The sequence below is a fragment of the Schistocerca piceifrons genome, chromosome 2, assembly GCF_021461385.2.
Source record: "Schistocerca piceifrons isolate TAMUIC-IGC-003096 chromosome 2, iqSchPice1.1, whole genome shotgun sequence".
Classification (NCBI taxonomy): domain Eukaryota; kingdom Metazoa; phylum Arthropoda; class Insecta; order Orthoptera; family Acrididae; genus Schistocerca; species Schistocerca piceifrons.
The window spans coordinates 41,626,424-41,640,166 of record NC_060139.1 but is presented as its reverse complement, the minus strand read 5'-3'; the positions used below and the strand labels follow the sequence as shown (position 1 = coordinate 41,640,166).

General features: G+C 37.9%; 1 protein-coding gene across 1 annotated transcript; it reads left to right on the top strand.

The window, feature by feature from the left end:
- The first annotated feature begins 7,747 nt into the window (after positions 1–7,747).
- LOC124775130 (piggyBac transposable element-derived protein 3-like) lies at positions 7,748–8,101 on the top strand. Its single transcript, XM_047249969.1, has one exon. It carries the CDS (start codon positions 7,748–7,750, stop codon positions 8,099–8,101), a length of 354 nt encoding a protein of 117 aa, XP_047105925.1.
- The last annotated feature ends 5,642 nt before the right edge of the window (positions 8,102–13,743 follow it).

Genomic DNA, 13,743 nt, shown 5'->3' with positions numbered 1-13,743 from the left:
CACATGTCTTTTTCACTATAACAGTCCGTTAAACATCAGTTCAATTACGTCGTCGTCTTTAAGACAGTTTGAATGATACAACAAATGTTTCTTGATCAAATCACAGCACTGGCCTTTTACTTAACACTTTGATTTGGCCCATTTTCACGCAATTCTAACAGTTAGTGTCTCCTCACGACAATGGTGTCTGGTTCCTCGCTAATTCTCACAAGTTCACACAGTTTGTAAAATCGTCACCGCAAACACTCAATATACTTTTCAGGTTTTACTGTTCACTTAATAATGCACGATCTCCTATTAACACAGCGGACGCACTGTAATTAATTGTTCCTCCGCGTATCACCGTCTTTCACGCCGAAATTTGCAACGTTTTACACCCGCGAACCGACCACGTACCACAACACACTCGCACGCTCTCTATCGATAGTCGTTCGCTCTCTCTCTGACCATTCATATTCGTACAATATAAAATATAAAATAGTAGCAAAATGAATGAAGAAACAATGTGACGTATTAACAAATAAAGAATAGTTGAAACACATAGCGTATAGAACCAGAATATTCATATTCGTACAATATAAAATATAAAACAATAGCAAAATGAATGAAGAAACAATGTCACGTATTAACAAATAAAGAACAGTTGAAATAAATGATACATACCTACTATGACAAGGTAATGCACAAAAGAAAAAAAATATTATCTACATTCGGGGATAGCAATGTCTTAACAGCAAACGCTGTTTTCGGAGGCGCCATGGCTCGCAGAGGGCGGCCTTCCGGGGCTATTGGTATCTGCATGTAGGGCTGACGCTGGACTCGTACAGCCTGCTGCTAAGTGAGTGCTTTTTGTGATATGGCTTGCAATAACGACTGCGCGCAATGCCGCTATCTCGTTCGGGATGCAACGGTAGACACGTGTTCGAACGTCCTTTAGACATTTTGAGCCCTAAGCTGTGATGAGTTTCAGGCAGTCGAAAGTACTGTCTATCAAGACTGCGTAAGTAAATGGGTGAGAAACTCAGGCGTCTTCGAGTGGTTAAGTTTTGAATTATCGTATCCATCGTTTTCGTAGATTTGGAGTTATCATGTCTGGTTCGCACGCAAAAGTCCCCATTCTCTCCCGGATGGGACTACTGTTTTTCTGCTTCTGTCGGATTCTATTGAAATAGCGCTCCTGTAAGCCTGGCTGAATCGTCCGCCATGTTTTCCCCAACTCTGACATTTTGGCAATGTTTATCTTGCGGGTGGTTAACCTATTTACGCGACTTTTTACAATATTTCTTATAGAAGATTAGGTATTGCATGTATGAAGTTCACCGAACGGTAATTCATGTTTATAGAGATCTTTAGAATGCCATTTTTACATAACACAAGAATTGAAATGTGTTATTACACGGCTGTGAAATGTAGTCTCAGAACTTGCGCGGTATTTCGTAAATATTAAATGTGATGAGTAAAGAACTCGGTCCCAATGTTCTTCAAAGTCAAATATGGGCATTATGCAATAACAACCTCAGGCTATTTATTATTTTTAATCTGTATATAGGCATTTGCAGAAGCAGTATTGTTTTTCTAATTATAAGTAGGTACTTTAAGAAATGCGGCATTTTTATTGTACATGGGGGGAGGAAATAATATTGTATCATGTTCCAGTGAAACGAATTTTTATTAATAATTTCCTCTATCATTTAATCAGTATTCATATTGTGTACTTCATGATAGGTCTGTACAACTCAGTGACAGTGTTCAAAAAATATCAGAAAATAGTTCTGTAGCTCTATCTAGGTATAACACACTATCATAAAGCACAGAAGCCAGTGTGTTACATTGCCCTAGATTCTGTTTCCACAGAATTAACGTCTATAATTTTGGTTGGTTATGCATTCAAGATGCAATTCTATTGAGTAGATAGCATGTAGAGTCAGTGTATTTACATAACTCTCTCCTGGAACATTGTGATACAGAAAACTGTTTTTCGTATATCTGTGTTTGCTGTAGAGCTTGTGTATGCAAACTGTGCTCTGAGTGGATACCCAGTGTATATATTTAATAAAAGTTTGTTTGGCTAAGTTAGGGCTTATTAGGACATAGCCAAATTTCTACCAACAAAATTGTCAAGACTGTAGCAGATTTATTGTGAATGCAAGCATAGATTGGGAACAATATTTACAATTTCTATTCCATTTGTGTTCCAAAGTTTTCATGCATATATTTCACAGCTTAACATACACATTTACTGTATTCATTTCTAATCAGAAAATGCCATAGTTTATCCAGATCCACAACATTGAAATATGCAAGTAAAATTGGTGGTTTTATTGTTACACTTTGGCAAGATGGTGGACAGTGTCAGTTTTCAGGAGTGGGGAAGAGGTTTGCTTTTGACTATGTATTTAGAAAACAGAAATTAATGAGTTTAGCTGTTTTATTCAGCAATAAACATAATCACAGTAAAAAACAATTTTATTAACAATTAGCAGAAAAAATTTACATAAGTAGGTTATAGTACAAAGTTTTACATTTGTAAACTACACACGTGAAATCCTAGAAAGGAGAACAATACACCAAATATTCAAACTTAAGCCCACAAATAAAATACCAAATAAATGTATGGTTTTAGTAAGAGAACATATACATATTGTTCTTTATTTATTGTAAAGTTTAAAATAGAATCTTTAATTTACACTTTGGAAGTGTTTTGCAAACATTTATATTATGAAAAATGGAAAATTGTGAATTGAATTATCCACTGAAATTTATACAATTTTCCAACATTTAAAAAGTAATTGTAAGAACACATTCAGATGTAAAAATTTCTACTTAACAGACTTACAAATGAGGAACATCACAAGGATTTATTTATTTTTATTACTTTATTTTAACTCCACCATTATTCTCTAAGGCCTCATCTCACAAATAATGAGGGAGGAGAATGAATCACTTAAAAAAAACCTGGGTGGTTCTGGCTCCAGATGGCAACACCTGCTAATGGTCCCTGCCTGGTGTTACAGGTAAAGTCCCAAAATCCAGACATGCCTGTGTGATAACCACTGGTAAAACCTCAACACATACCAATAATCATGACAGGACAGCAGGAAAGAATCCACTACCTGGAGCACCAGTCAGTCTACTTAACAGACTTACAAATGAGGAACATCACAAGGATTTATTTATTTTTATTACTTTATTTTAACTCCACCATTATTCTCTAAGGCCTCATCTCACAAATAATGAGGGAGGAGAATGAATCACTTAAAAAAAACCTGGGTGGTTCTGGCTCCAGATGGCAACACCTGCTAATGGTCCCTGCCTGGTGTTACAGGTAAAGTCCCAAAATCCAGACATGCCTGTGTGATAACCACTGGTAAAACCTCAACACATACCAATAATCATGACAGGACAGCAGGAAAGAATCCACTACCTGGAGCACCAGTCAGTTGTGTAGTGGAACTGATCATTGGATTCCAGGGGATCAGGCATGTCATGAAGAGAAGAACTGGTGCTTGTCAAAACCCTAAATATGTATTACACAGGAACACTGAATTTGAATACACTACCAAAACTAGGTAAATTGAAACAACTGGCAAACACCATAGATTAATTCAATTATTAAAGTTATGGCAATACAGGAAACAAGATCTTCATGTCATACCACTGTGTCTCTGAAAAGTATGTGATATACAAGGGGAAACTAGCCATAACCATTCTGGGAAAAAATCTCACTCTCTTTGGAGCAGGATTTGTAGTACACAAACCAATACTGAACTCTGTAACCGATTTCACCTTAAAATCAGAAAAACAACAACTCATCACACTACAGTCTGGAAAGAAAGCCTATACATTCATCAATGCACATAGCATCTGCAAATAATTACAAGAAAACCCCCACATGACAGAAGAATTTTGAGATCTGGAAGAAACCATTAACAAAATCTTCACAAGTCACAAGGCACATCAAAATGTCCAATATGATTTTCGACCTCAAAATCATCCACTCATTTCCTGAAACTGCAAAAGAAACTATGAACTTGGAAATCATCCAACAACACAACAGTCTCCAGAGAAATTATGGATGTCAGAACAAGAAAAGTTTTTTTTAATCCTCCACATCAAACAAAAATTTATACACAGAGTACATACAACAACACAAGAAAGAAATAACCAAAAGATTAAAAAATCTACAGTAATGGCTGGACAAAACTATCACAAAAATGAAAGATTTGCAAAAATTACGGCAACCACTGAGAGAAGGAAAAACAAGTGATGGAACTTAATGTGTGACAGAGCCATGGAAGACAGTACATAATTTACTCTTTCCTTTGCTTCTTGTGGAATGAAGCAGAGCCAAATGAATTTAACTGAGACTTTTATCACTTAAATGCTTTGTGATACCTCTGCACCGAATTGTTACATAGTGTGATATTATTTGATCCTTCAGGTTGCAGCACGTTGGTAGAATTATGTCATTACACTTTTTCCTGATTTTCTCAATTAAAAAATCATCCACTGTCATTTCACATGGTAGGAGAGGGCGTATGAAAATTTGTAGCATTTTCTCAGATGCATTGCAGATTCTGTAGATTCCTGATGATGGCCTTTTTAACCCCCCCCCCCCCCCCCATGTCACAATATTCTGTCAAGCGTGTATGATGCTCTAGAATAATGGGCTGAGTGAGATCTTTTACAGTCTTTAAGGCCACTAAACATTTACTGCACATCTTTCTCTTTTCCAGGGCATTTACGGTTGCACCTGCAATATAATATAGGTCATTTTCTTCGGCATCTGTCAGATTTATGGGCATGTTCACATTTTCTAAATTATTGTCATCTGTCAGGCCTGGTGTTGTAACATCAGAAGTCTTATTTACACTAGTGAAATCCAACAAATGTGTGTCAGTATCGGCAGTATAATTAGCATTCGATACATCTGATATAAACTGTGAAATAACTACAAGCTTCATGGCTCTCCTAGCTTCTAACACAGTAGGTTTAGCACCTGATTTTCTTTGTGCTTGATAAAATACATTTTCCAAACCATTCTGCATCAACCTTCCTGGAATCAGAAATTTGAAATTCTGTTCAAAAAGATCTCTTGCAACGTTCATTACACTAATACTAGACATTATAACTCCTGTCTGAAGAGGTTTCAATCTTTTCCCAAATTCTGTGTCTTGGAAAATTGAAAGAACAGATGTGAAGAATTGAAATTTCTTTTCACTGTTCTTCCCTGTTATAGACTTCTTCAAGTATCTAGCAGACATGATAGTAAATCACTCATGCACTAACCTAATCCACCAAGCAGTGGAGAGAGCATCTGTACTTATTTGTTGTAAACTAACAGCCTTCTCTAAAGCTGCAGCAGTTTTAATGGAAAACAGTTTAACAGCTGGTGCAACATTCATGGTGTTAAAATGAGTTGGAAACAAATGCAGCCTGCTTAAATGACAGAGTAATCTCAAACGTTCTTCAGACACTGTTTCCATTGCCCAAAGCTCTTTAATGTGCCCTGAAGATACAACTTTAGTTGGTAGACTTTCTGCTTCGCATATTTCCCAAGGTTAAATGATAATACGAGAAAAAAAGCAGATCATATGTTTTTTAATAAATGAGATACATCTGCAAAAGTGTGCATATTTTGAGAACCATCTATTTTAATTGTAGTATTTCTAGTGCTACTGTTAAGACAAACTCCCAGAGAACTCCACAGTGCTCCCCATATCTGACAATAAAGCTCTAAGACTGAGACCAACAGCTCGAACAGCAGTAACTGCATTTGTAATGAGCTACTTCATCTCTATGCCAGTAGTAGATGGGCCTGTAATTTCATGGGCAATAACATATTTCCACCAATTTTTAAGTCCTCCAATCCTTTCTTTGGATCCCAGGGTAACATGTCCAGTAAAAGAATTACTTACAGTATCATAAGCCTACCTGCACACAGTTCCATTGCATCCACAGACATGCAGCATTCCCTGTCATTAAAGTCCATGACCTCTACTTTTGTTCTGAGTAGTGCTATTATGGACTAAATAATCCAATAATTTAAATCTATGCCCCTCATTCTCCTACTGAATGTGCTGTAGTGTGGCATGGTATATCCACTCGATCTTAGGAAGTTATACCCATACTTACCTAAAGCTAAACATAGCTTCAGGCCTTCAATAATTCCCTCACTTCACCATTCAAATATTGAATATCTCTCAGTTTTTGACATTACAATCTGATCTGCAGATAAAAATTTCAGCATGATTTTTTTTTTGTACTTCTAACTCAGTTTTTAAGGAAGCATTCTCTCTTTTCAAAGCTGTAATTTCCTCATTTAATGCAGCCACACTAGTGTCATCAGCATGACCCTGAAAACGAAGGAGCATTTTTTATTATATTGTATGAGAATGAAAGTCACATACTAAAATGTAATGAATAAGTGTAAATCTGGGATGGAATTCATTCATTCCATGCATTAACTGTTTAATTCATGTCATTTTAACAGGTAATAATTATATGTTATGTGCAACTATTCTGAAATATAAGAGCGAGTTCAAATAATGGGAGAACCATAATAAATGAATACTGAAAAAAATCAAATATTAAAATTCCGAAGTATTGCGATACGAAAATCCTAACCAGCGTACTGAAGAGTTATTATAGCCCTTTACACCCCTACCCCCACGATCGTGAGGGTCTGGACCGACTTCATACTTTTTATTCTTTGGAGCTAGAATGCAATTGCAGCAGGGAACGAACGATCGTGAGGGCTACTTTGGTTCATGTGGTACCGCCGAACGCCACTAGATCGCAGCTCCGTCCACTCTGCTGTTTTGGCGGGCTTCTTTGTCTTCTGGTGTCGTTGCATGACGTGTAGCAGCTTTTTCTTGTCTGTACCAGTTGTGTTTGCGTGTGATTCTGAGGAATTGTTTGGATTCAGTCTGTTTCTAGACATCTCAAATAATTTGTGTATTATCGAAATATCCATTTTGCGTGATTATTGCGGCTGTGGTGCTCGAAAGTGTCTCCACCATCACATTCGTGAGGGTTAGGCGTTGCCGCAGTTTTCACTTATTGACGTTAGTTTTCCTCTACTACCTATTTTCGCATTCTTGCATGTTGATTAATGCAATGTATATGGTGTAATGTATTGGAACATTTTTAGATAATGAGGGGCTTACTGAGGAAGATATTTTGTAGTTGCTTGATGCATCAGACTTAGAAGTAAATGATGAACACGATTCTGAAGATTCGTTTGTGCCAGAAAATATTGGTGCATCGAATTCTGATTCTGATGCAGATGAAATACCAGTTCAAACTGCATCAGAATCGTCAAGGAATAATAATCAACTGAAAGTAGACACTCTCAGTTCTCCACAAGTTGTAAAGAAGAAAAACCTATTAGGCGGAAAATATCTGTGGAAGAAAAAATTATTTAAAGCTAAGTATCACCCAGGACCATTGGACTTTTCTAGAATGCAGGTAAAATATATGCCTTCTTTCTGGGTTACTGTAATATATTTTGTTCTGTAAATGAGAATTTGGTCCATTGTAAGCTGTTTGTTCTGTTTTCAAATCAATTTTCTTTTCTGTTTACAGATCCATTGTGTACTCCTCTCCAGTATTTTACCACATATTTTGCAGATGAAGTCTTTAAGATTCCTGAAGAACATACGAATCGTATACTGTGTGGAAGCATGGAAAAAGCATTAAAACAGATGCAACAGAACTTAAGAAATTTATAGCTGTCAACCTGATTATGGGTTGCATCAAACTTCCTCGATTGAGATTATACTGGAGCACTGAGTATGGCTATACTCCAGTTTCGAGAATCATGTCAAGAGACAGGTTTCTGGCACTCAGAAATGCTTTTCACGTGGTTGATGCTTCTTCTGCCCCAAAAAATAATAATAAACTGTGGAAAGTACAGCCAGTTCTTGATGCAATAAGAAATGTGTGCCTGAGTCTTCCACAGGATCATGTTACTTATTCAGTTGATGAACAAATGATACCACTTACAGGTCGCTGCCCACTGAGGCACTTTGTGAAAAACAAACCTCGACCAGTTGGATTAAAGAACTCTGTACTTACAACATCTGCTTGCCTTGTATGAGACTTTGAAATATATCAGGGTGATTCAACTACTCTACAGACTAACGAATTTGAATTGGGCCCTTCTGTGATATTAAGATTGACACAAACTTTACCTCAAGAAAGATTCATCTACTCTGATAGATATTTTACATCATTGCCTTTACTGGGAAATTGACTGAAATGAAGCTCTATGGAAGTGGAACAATAATGGCTAACGGACTAAAGGGCTTACCTCTCACTGACGCAAGCAAAATGGTTCGTGGACAGAGTATAGAACATGTTGCTGAAAATTGTGATTTGGTAGTTGTAGAATGGAAAGACAGCAACAAAGTAATCGTGGCTTCAAACTGCTGTGGCTCCACACCGACTGAGCCTGTGCAACGCTGGTCCAAAATTGATAACAAACACATTGAAGTCGATTGTCCTTCTGTGGAGTGCAAATATAATCAAAACATGGGTGGAGTTGACGTTTGTGACCAGCAGATGGAATGCTACAGAGTCTGGTTCAGAAGTATGAAATGGACATGGAAAGTAATTTTGTACTTTGTGCACCTTGCTGTGGTAAATGCATGGAACCAATACATGAGAAGCATCAAATGGAACAATATTCCAAGAAAATAACAGAAAGATTTGCTACACTTCAAATTAGAGGTAATGGATAATGGATATTTTATGTTTACATTAATGTTACTTGATATTGTGTTATTTGATATAGATATTTGAAGTTATGTTATTTGATATTATTCTATATTTCTAGGTAGCAGAAGGACTGCTTGCAGTTCTACCTGAGGATAGGAGGGTATTAAGTGACAGTGAGACTGAACAAGAGGGAGATGCACTTCCTGCAGCCAAAAGGTCTAAAGTCTTTAATCAACCTGCAAATCTTCCATGCAGTGACAAGCGCTATGATGGATATGAACATTTTCCAATTTCTGATTATATGCCAGCACCATGCACTTGCAGAAACGAGCCATGCCAAAGTTGCAGCAAAATGCGATGCAAAAAGTGTAACGTATACTTGTGCCTGTCGAAGGACAAGACATGTTTCAAGGACTTTCGTGTTCCTCCCAAATAGAAACAAAGAAGACAAACATTCATTTAAAACATCTACAACAAGAGTTTTGTACATTTTTGTAAAGATTTACAAGCACAATACATGTTGCATTCTCTAAAGTATTTTGTATTAGTATTTACCTGACCCTCACGATCATGACACTACCGCCCCCTCCACCCCAAAAAAATTTTGAACTCCAGAATTTTTTCTTAGTTTTCTAGTAACATTTAAAGCTAAACAAACATGGAAAAGCATTTGGAAATTAAATCACTTTTTAAAAAATCTTCAGGTTGTAAAGGGATAGCTACAGAATGCAATGAAATAATATAAGATAAAACTGTTCAAAACTTACACCAGTATCTATATTTTTTGGAACAATTTCAGCAGGTTGTGCACATGCGGCAGGGCCATTTTCAATTATCTCAATGGACTGAAAATAAAACCAAAGTTAAAAATTACCTCTAGGGATGATTTTGCATAGTTGTGAAAAAGCGTTTCTTTCTTAAGGAGTCCCTGGCCCTTCTTCCGCTTACTGGTTAGCAACTTTGGAGGACTGGGTACATCAAATATAGTTGGCACAGCTGTTGGCTTAACCTATTTCAAATTATTAAGTCTGTTGTTCTCAAACTGTGACTCTTCAAAATGAGCCTGAAACAAATATGTATTATTAGTGTAAAACATATACTGTATTACTAAATGATAGAGAAGATATTATTTGGAGAAACATACAGCCTACTTTTTATTGTGTAAATAAAATGATTACCGACATTCTAAATTGTGTGTGTGTGTCATCCATTACAAATAGTCACTTTTTGTTAATCCAAACAGTACATGTGTTTAGTACTGTCACACCAATCAAGCAACAAAAATTATAGTTTTAGGAGCACAAAAGATGAAAATTTTAGGCAAAATAGTCACAAAGGTTAAAACTGCATTGAGGTGGTTGTGGTTCCAAGTGCACTTAACAGTAGTCTGTATGTATAAAACAGCAAAACAATATACTGTATTTTCAAAAAAGTGGTTTTCATTAATAGCTCTAGTGTCACTCCAGCATCCCAAGAGACTGAGTGTGATTTTTTGTATTGGTGTGTTCCTGAAAAATTATTTTCTGTAACAACTTATGTCCTTTGGAAATATTAATATTATTAAATAAATATACTATAAGTGACATTTATTTTGCAGTCTGGTTAATCTACTCCTTTGGGTTTGTCAATTTCATGCACCATGTGGACTAGATATAGGTTCACAAAGCCTCTTATCAAAGTGGGGTGGGAACAGGAATGTTCCAGATGGTGTAGATGTTTTCAGCATTTTTCCCATATTCAGATTCATGTGCAGTTTTTGTGTTTATTATAAACACTCCTATTCACGAGTACTCATTTCCATTTGACACAATATACTAAATTCATTCTGGATTCTCCCTCCTTTCACCCTTGAGAGAATTGTTGACAGACTGCAAATAACCACAGAAGATGAGATCCTAAAATATCATAAATACATCTTTCGTTTATCGTACCTATCATCATAGCTCAAATTGTTCTGTCCTTAGTGACTCCAAAATGACAATTATACAGGACGAAAACCATTCTAAAAGACAATTAGTTTTAAAGACACTTTTCGTGCTTTCCTTAGAATTATTTTTCAATAATTTTTCAGGTGTCCTTTTTTCACAAGTTTCACAAGTATTTTAGACAATTTTCTTATCAAAGTTTCTGTTACAATCACATTACTTACAGAGGAACCAGTATTCACACGTGTTCATGCAGAAAGCAAGTAAGGTCGTTTTTGAGTATCAAGGTGCAATATTAATATTGTGGCAAAACGTTACAGAGGGCCGACTGCGTTTTGTCTTTGAGTTCGTGGATATAGAAAAACATTTGATACGAGCTGTCAAAACTTGGGACAATCTTGGGCATAAATGATCAATATTTTTTGATTAAAGCCATGATATAGAATTCATACTGCTATTTAGTCGCTTTGTTATAAACACACAATAATTGTTGCTTGTTGAGTTATGGTCAAAACTTTTTATTGAAGTTTACCATATGTTACTTTTGCATAACAACCAATCCACTATAAAAATACCTTAATTGTCACTCGTTGTTCTGTACCTATATAAGACATGAGTTTAAGTATTATTATTCAGTTTGTGTATGTATGCATATTTATGATAACGACATACAAATACAAAACAATAAATATTTTTGAACGATATCATTTTCGCCAATGACTGTATTTTATTTTACACATTGCAATTTAGGCTGTATAGCCATTTTAAAGTGTTGCTGAAAAATACAAAACGTCACCATAATGAATTCCTCTCCATTTTGCTACTTCCGAAAATTCTAAGGCCTCGAAAAATTTTGAGACCAACAGCTACAGCATAGTCTTCGACTGGAGGGAAAAACGTAATTTTATAGAATAGTTTTCAGGTTTATAACTACTTTCATTAACATAAACTTCCCATACACAACTGAGTGCCAGGTCCTGGTTCCCAATTCTCTGGGCAACAATTATGGCCCATCTTTCTCTTCGGTCAGGGTCCCTCGGAAACCTGAACATGGGAAAACCATTTTTGCAATGTTACAGCAGTTCACAGCTTAGCAGCCACCCATTTTCAATACATATTCTTCTCTAGATTCAATGAAAATACTCCATGGGTATCGAGAATCATATATAAACACGCAGCAGTGGGCAATACTTTGGGACAAAGATGGCGGACAGTTCAGCTTGGTTTATAGGAGCCTTATATTGCAGTGAACCACATCATTTGTGGATTTGCTGCGCATACCTTCACTGTGCAAGTACTGCATTTATTGGATTTTTAGCACGTAGGTGGTCCTTGGAATTTTGGCACACGGGGCTCCCTGGTTTGACTGCGGGCGGAAGCACTTCCTCAAGGCTTAGCAAGGTATAGTGACATTCATTTGCTACAATCTCTGCCCGAAGCCTTCGAAATCACCCTCATACATCTGACCAGTATTTGAATTGCTCGCATCACTGCCGCTGGGCTCGCAATGCCTTCTGCAAAAAAAAAAAAAAAAAAAAAACACCCGAAGACCTTTTGAGCTCTCAGCTAGGACAGGTTTCAGGCAGTCAAAAGTACTATCTACAAGGGAGGGTTGCATGCACAAACGGGGAGATGCTGAGGCTTGTGCCAGTGCACGAGTTTGGAGTTATTGTGCCTGTCGTTTCCATTGTGTAGTGGTTATCACGGCTGCTTCACGCGCAGAAGGTCCCAGTTTCGATACTGTACATGAACACGATTTTCATGCCTATGTCTTATTCTACTCCAGTGAGCCACATCATGTATGGATCGGCTCCATATGGATTCATTGCACAAGTACCGCAACATCACTACCGCTTGGTTCGCACTACCTGCTGCTAACAAAGTGATTCCAGAATGAGATTTTCACTCTGCAGCGGAGTGTGCGCTGATATGAAACTTCCTGGCAGATTAAAACTGTGTGCCCGACCGAGACTCGAACTCGGGACCTTTGCCTTTCGCGGGCAAGTGCTCTACCAACTGAGCTACCGAAGCACGACTCACGACCGGTACTCACAGCTTTACTTCTGCCAGTACCTCGTCTCCTACCTTCCAAACTTTACAGAAGCTCTCCTGCGAAACTTGCAGAACTAGCACTCCTGAAAGAAAGGATATTGCGGAGACATGGCTTAGCCACAGCCTGGGGGATGTTTCCAGAATGAGATTTTCACTCTGCAGCAGAGTGTGCGCTGATATCAGCGCACACTCCGCTGCAGAGTGAAAATCTCATTCTGGAAACATCCCCCAGGCTGTGGCTAAGCCATGTCTCCGCAATATCCTTTCTTTCAGGAGTGCTAGTTCTGCAAGTTTCGCAGGAGAGCTTCTGTAAAGTTTGGAAGGTAGGAGACGAGGTACTGGCAGAAGTAAAGCTGTGAGTACCGGTCGTGAGTCGTGCTTCGGTAGCTCAGTTGGTAGAGCACTTGCCCGCGAAAGGCAAAGGTCCCGAGTTCGAGTCTCGGTCGGGCACACAGTTTTAATCTGCCAGGAAGTTTCATATCAGCGCACACTCCGCTGCAGAGTGAAAATCTCATTCTGGAAACATCCCCCAGGCTGTGGCTAAGCCATGTCTCCGCAATATCCTTTCTTTCAGGAGTGCTAGTTCTGCAAGTTTCGCAGGAGAGCTTCTGTAAAGTTTGGAAGGTAGGAGACGAGGTACTGGCAGAAGTAAAGCTGTGAGTACCGGTCGTGAGTCGTGCTTCGGTAGCTCAGTTGGTAGAGCACTTGCCCGCGAAAGGCAAAGGTCCCGAGTTCGAGTCTCGGTCGGGCACACAGTTTTAATCCAACAAAGTGATTGTTTTTGGTGATATGACTTGCAATAACTACTTCGCAAAACGGCGCTATCTCTTTCGGGATGCTATGACAGACATGTGCTGGAGTGCACTGAAGCCAATTTGGACAAGATTGGAGTTATCATGTCCATTCTTTCCATAGTGTAGTAGTTACCATGTCTGCTGCTGATGCTGAAAGTTCCCGTTTCGATCGCAGGCAGTAACTCCATTTTCCTGCTTCTGTCTGATTCTATTGCAGTAAGCCACGTCATATGTGGATGCGCTGCATATAC

Coding starts and splice junctions, on each gene's coding strand:
- LOC124775130 (XM_047249969.1), top strand. CDS start 7,748: ATGGGTTGCATCAAACTTCCTCGATTGAGATTATACTGGAGCACTGAG.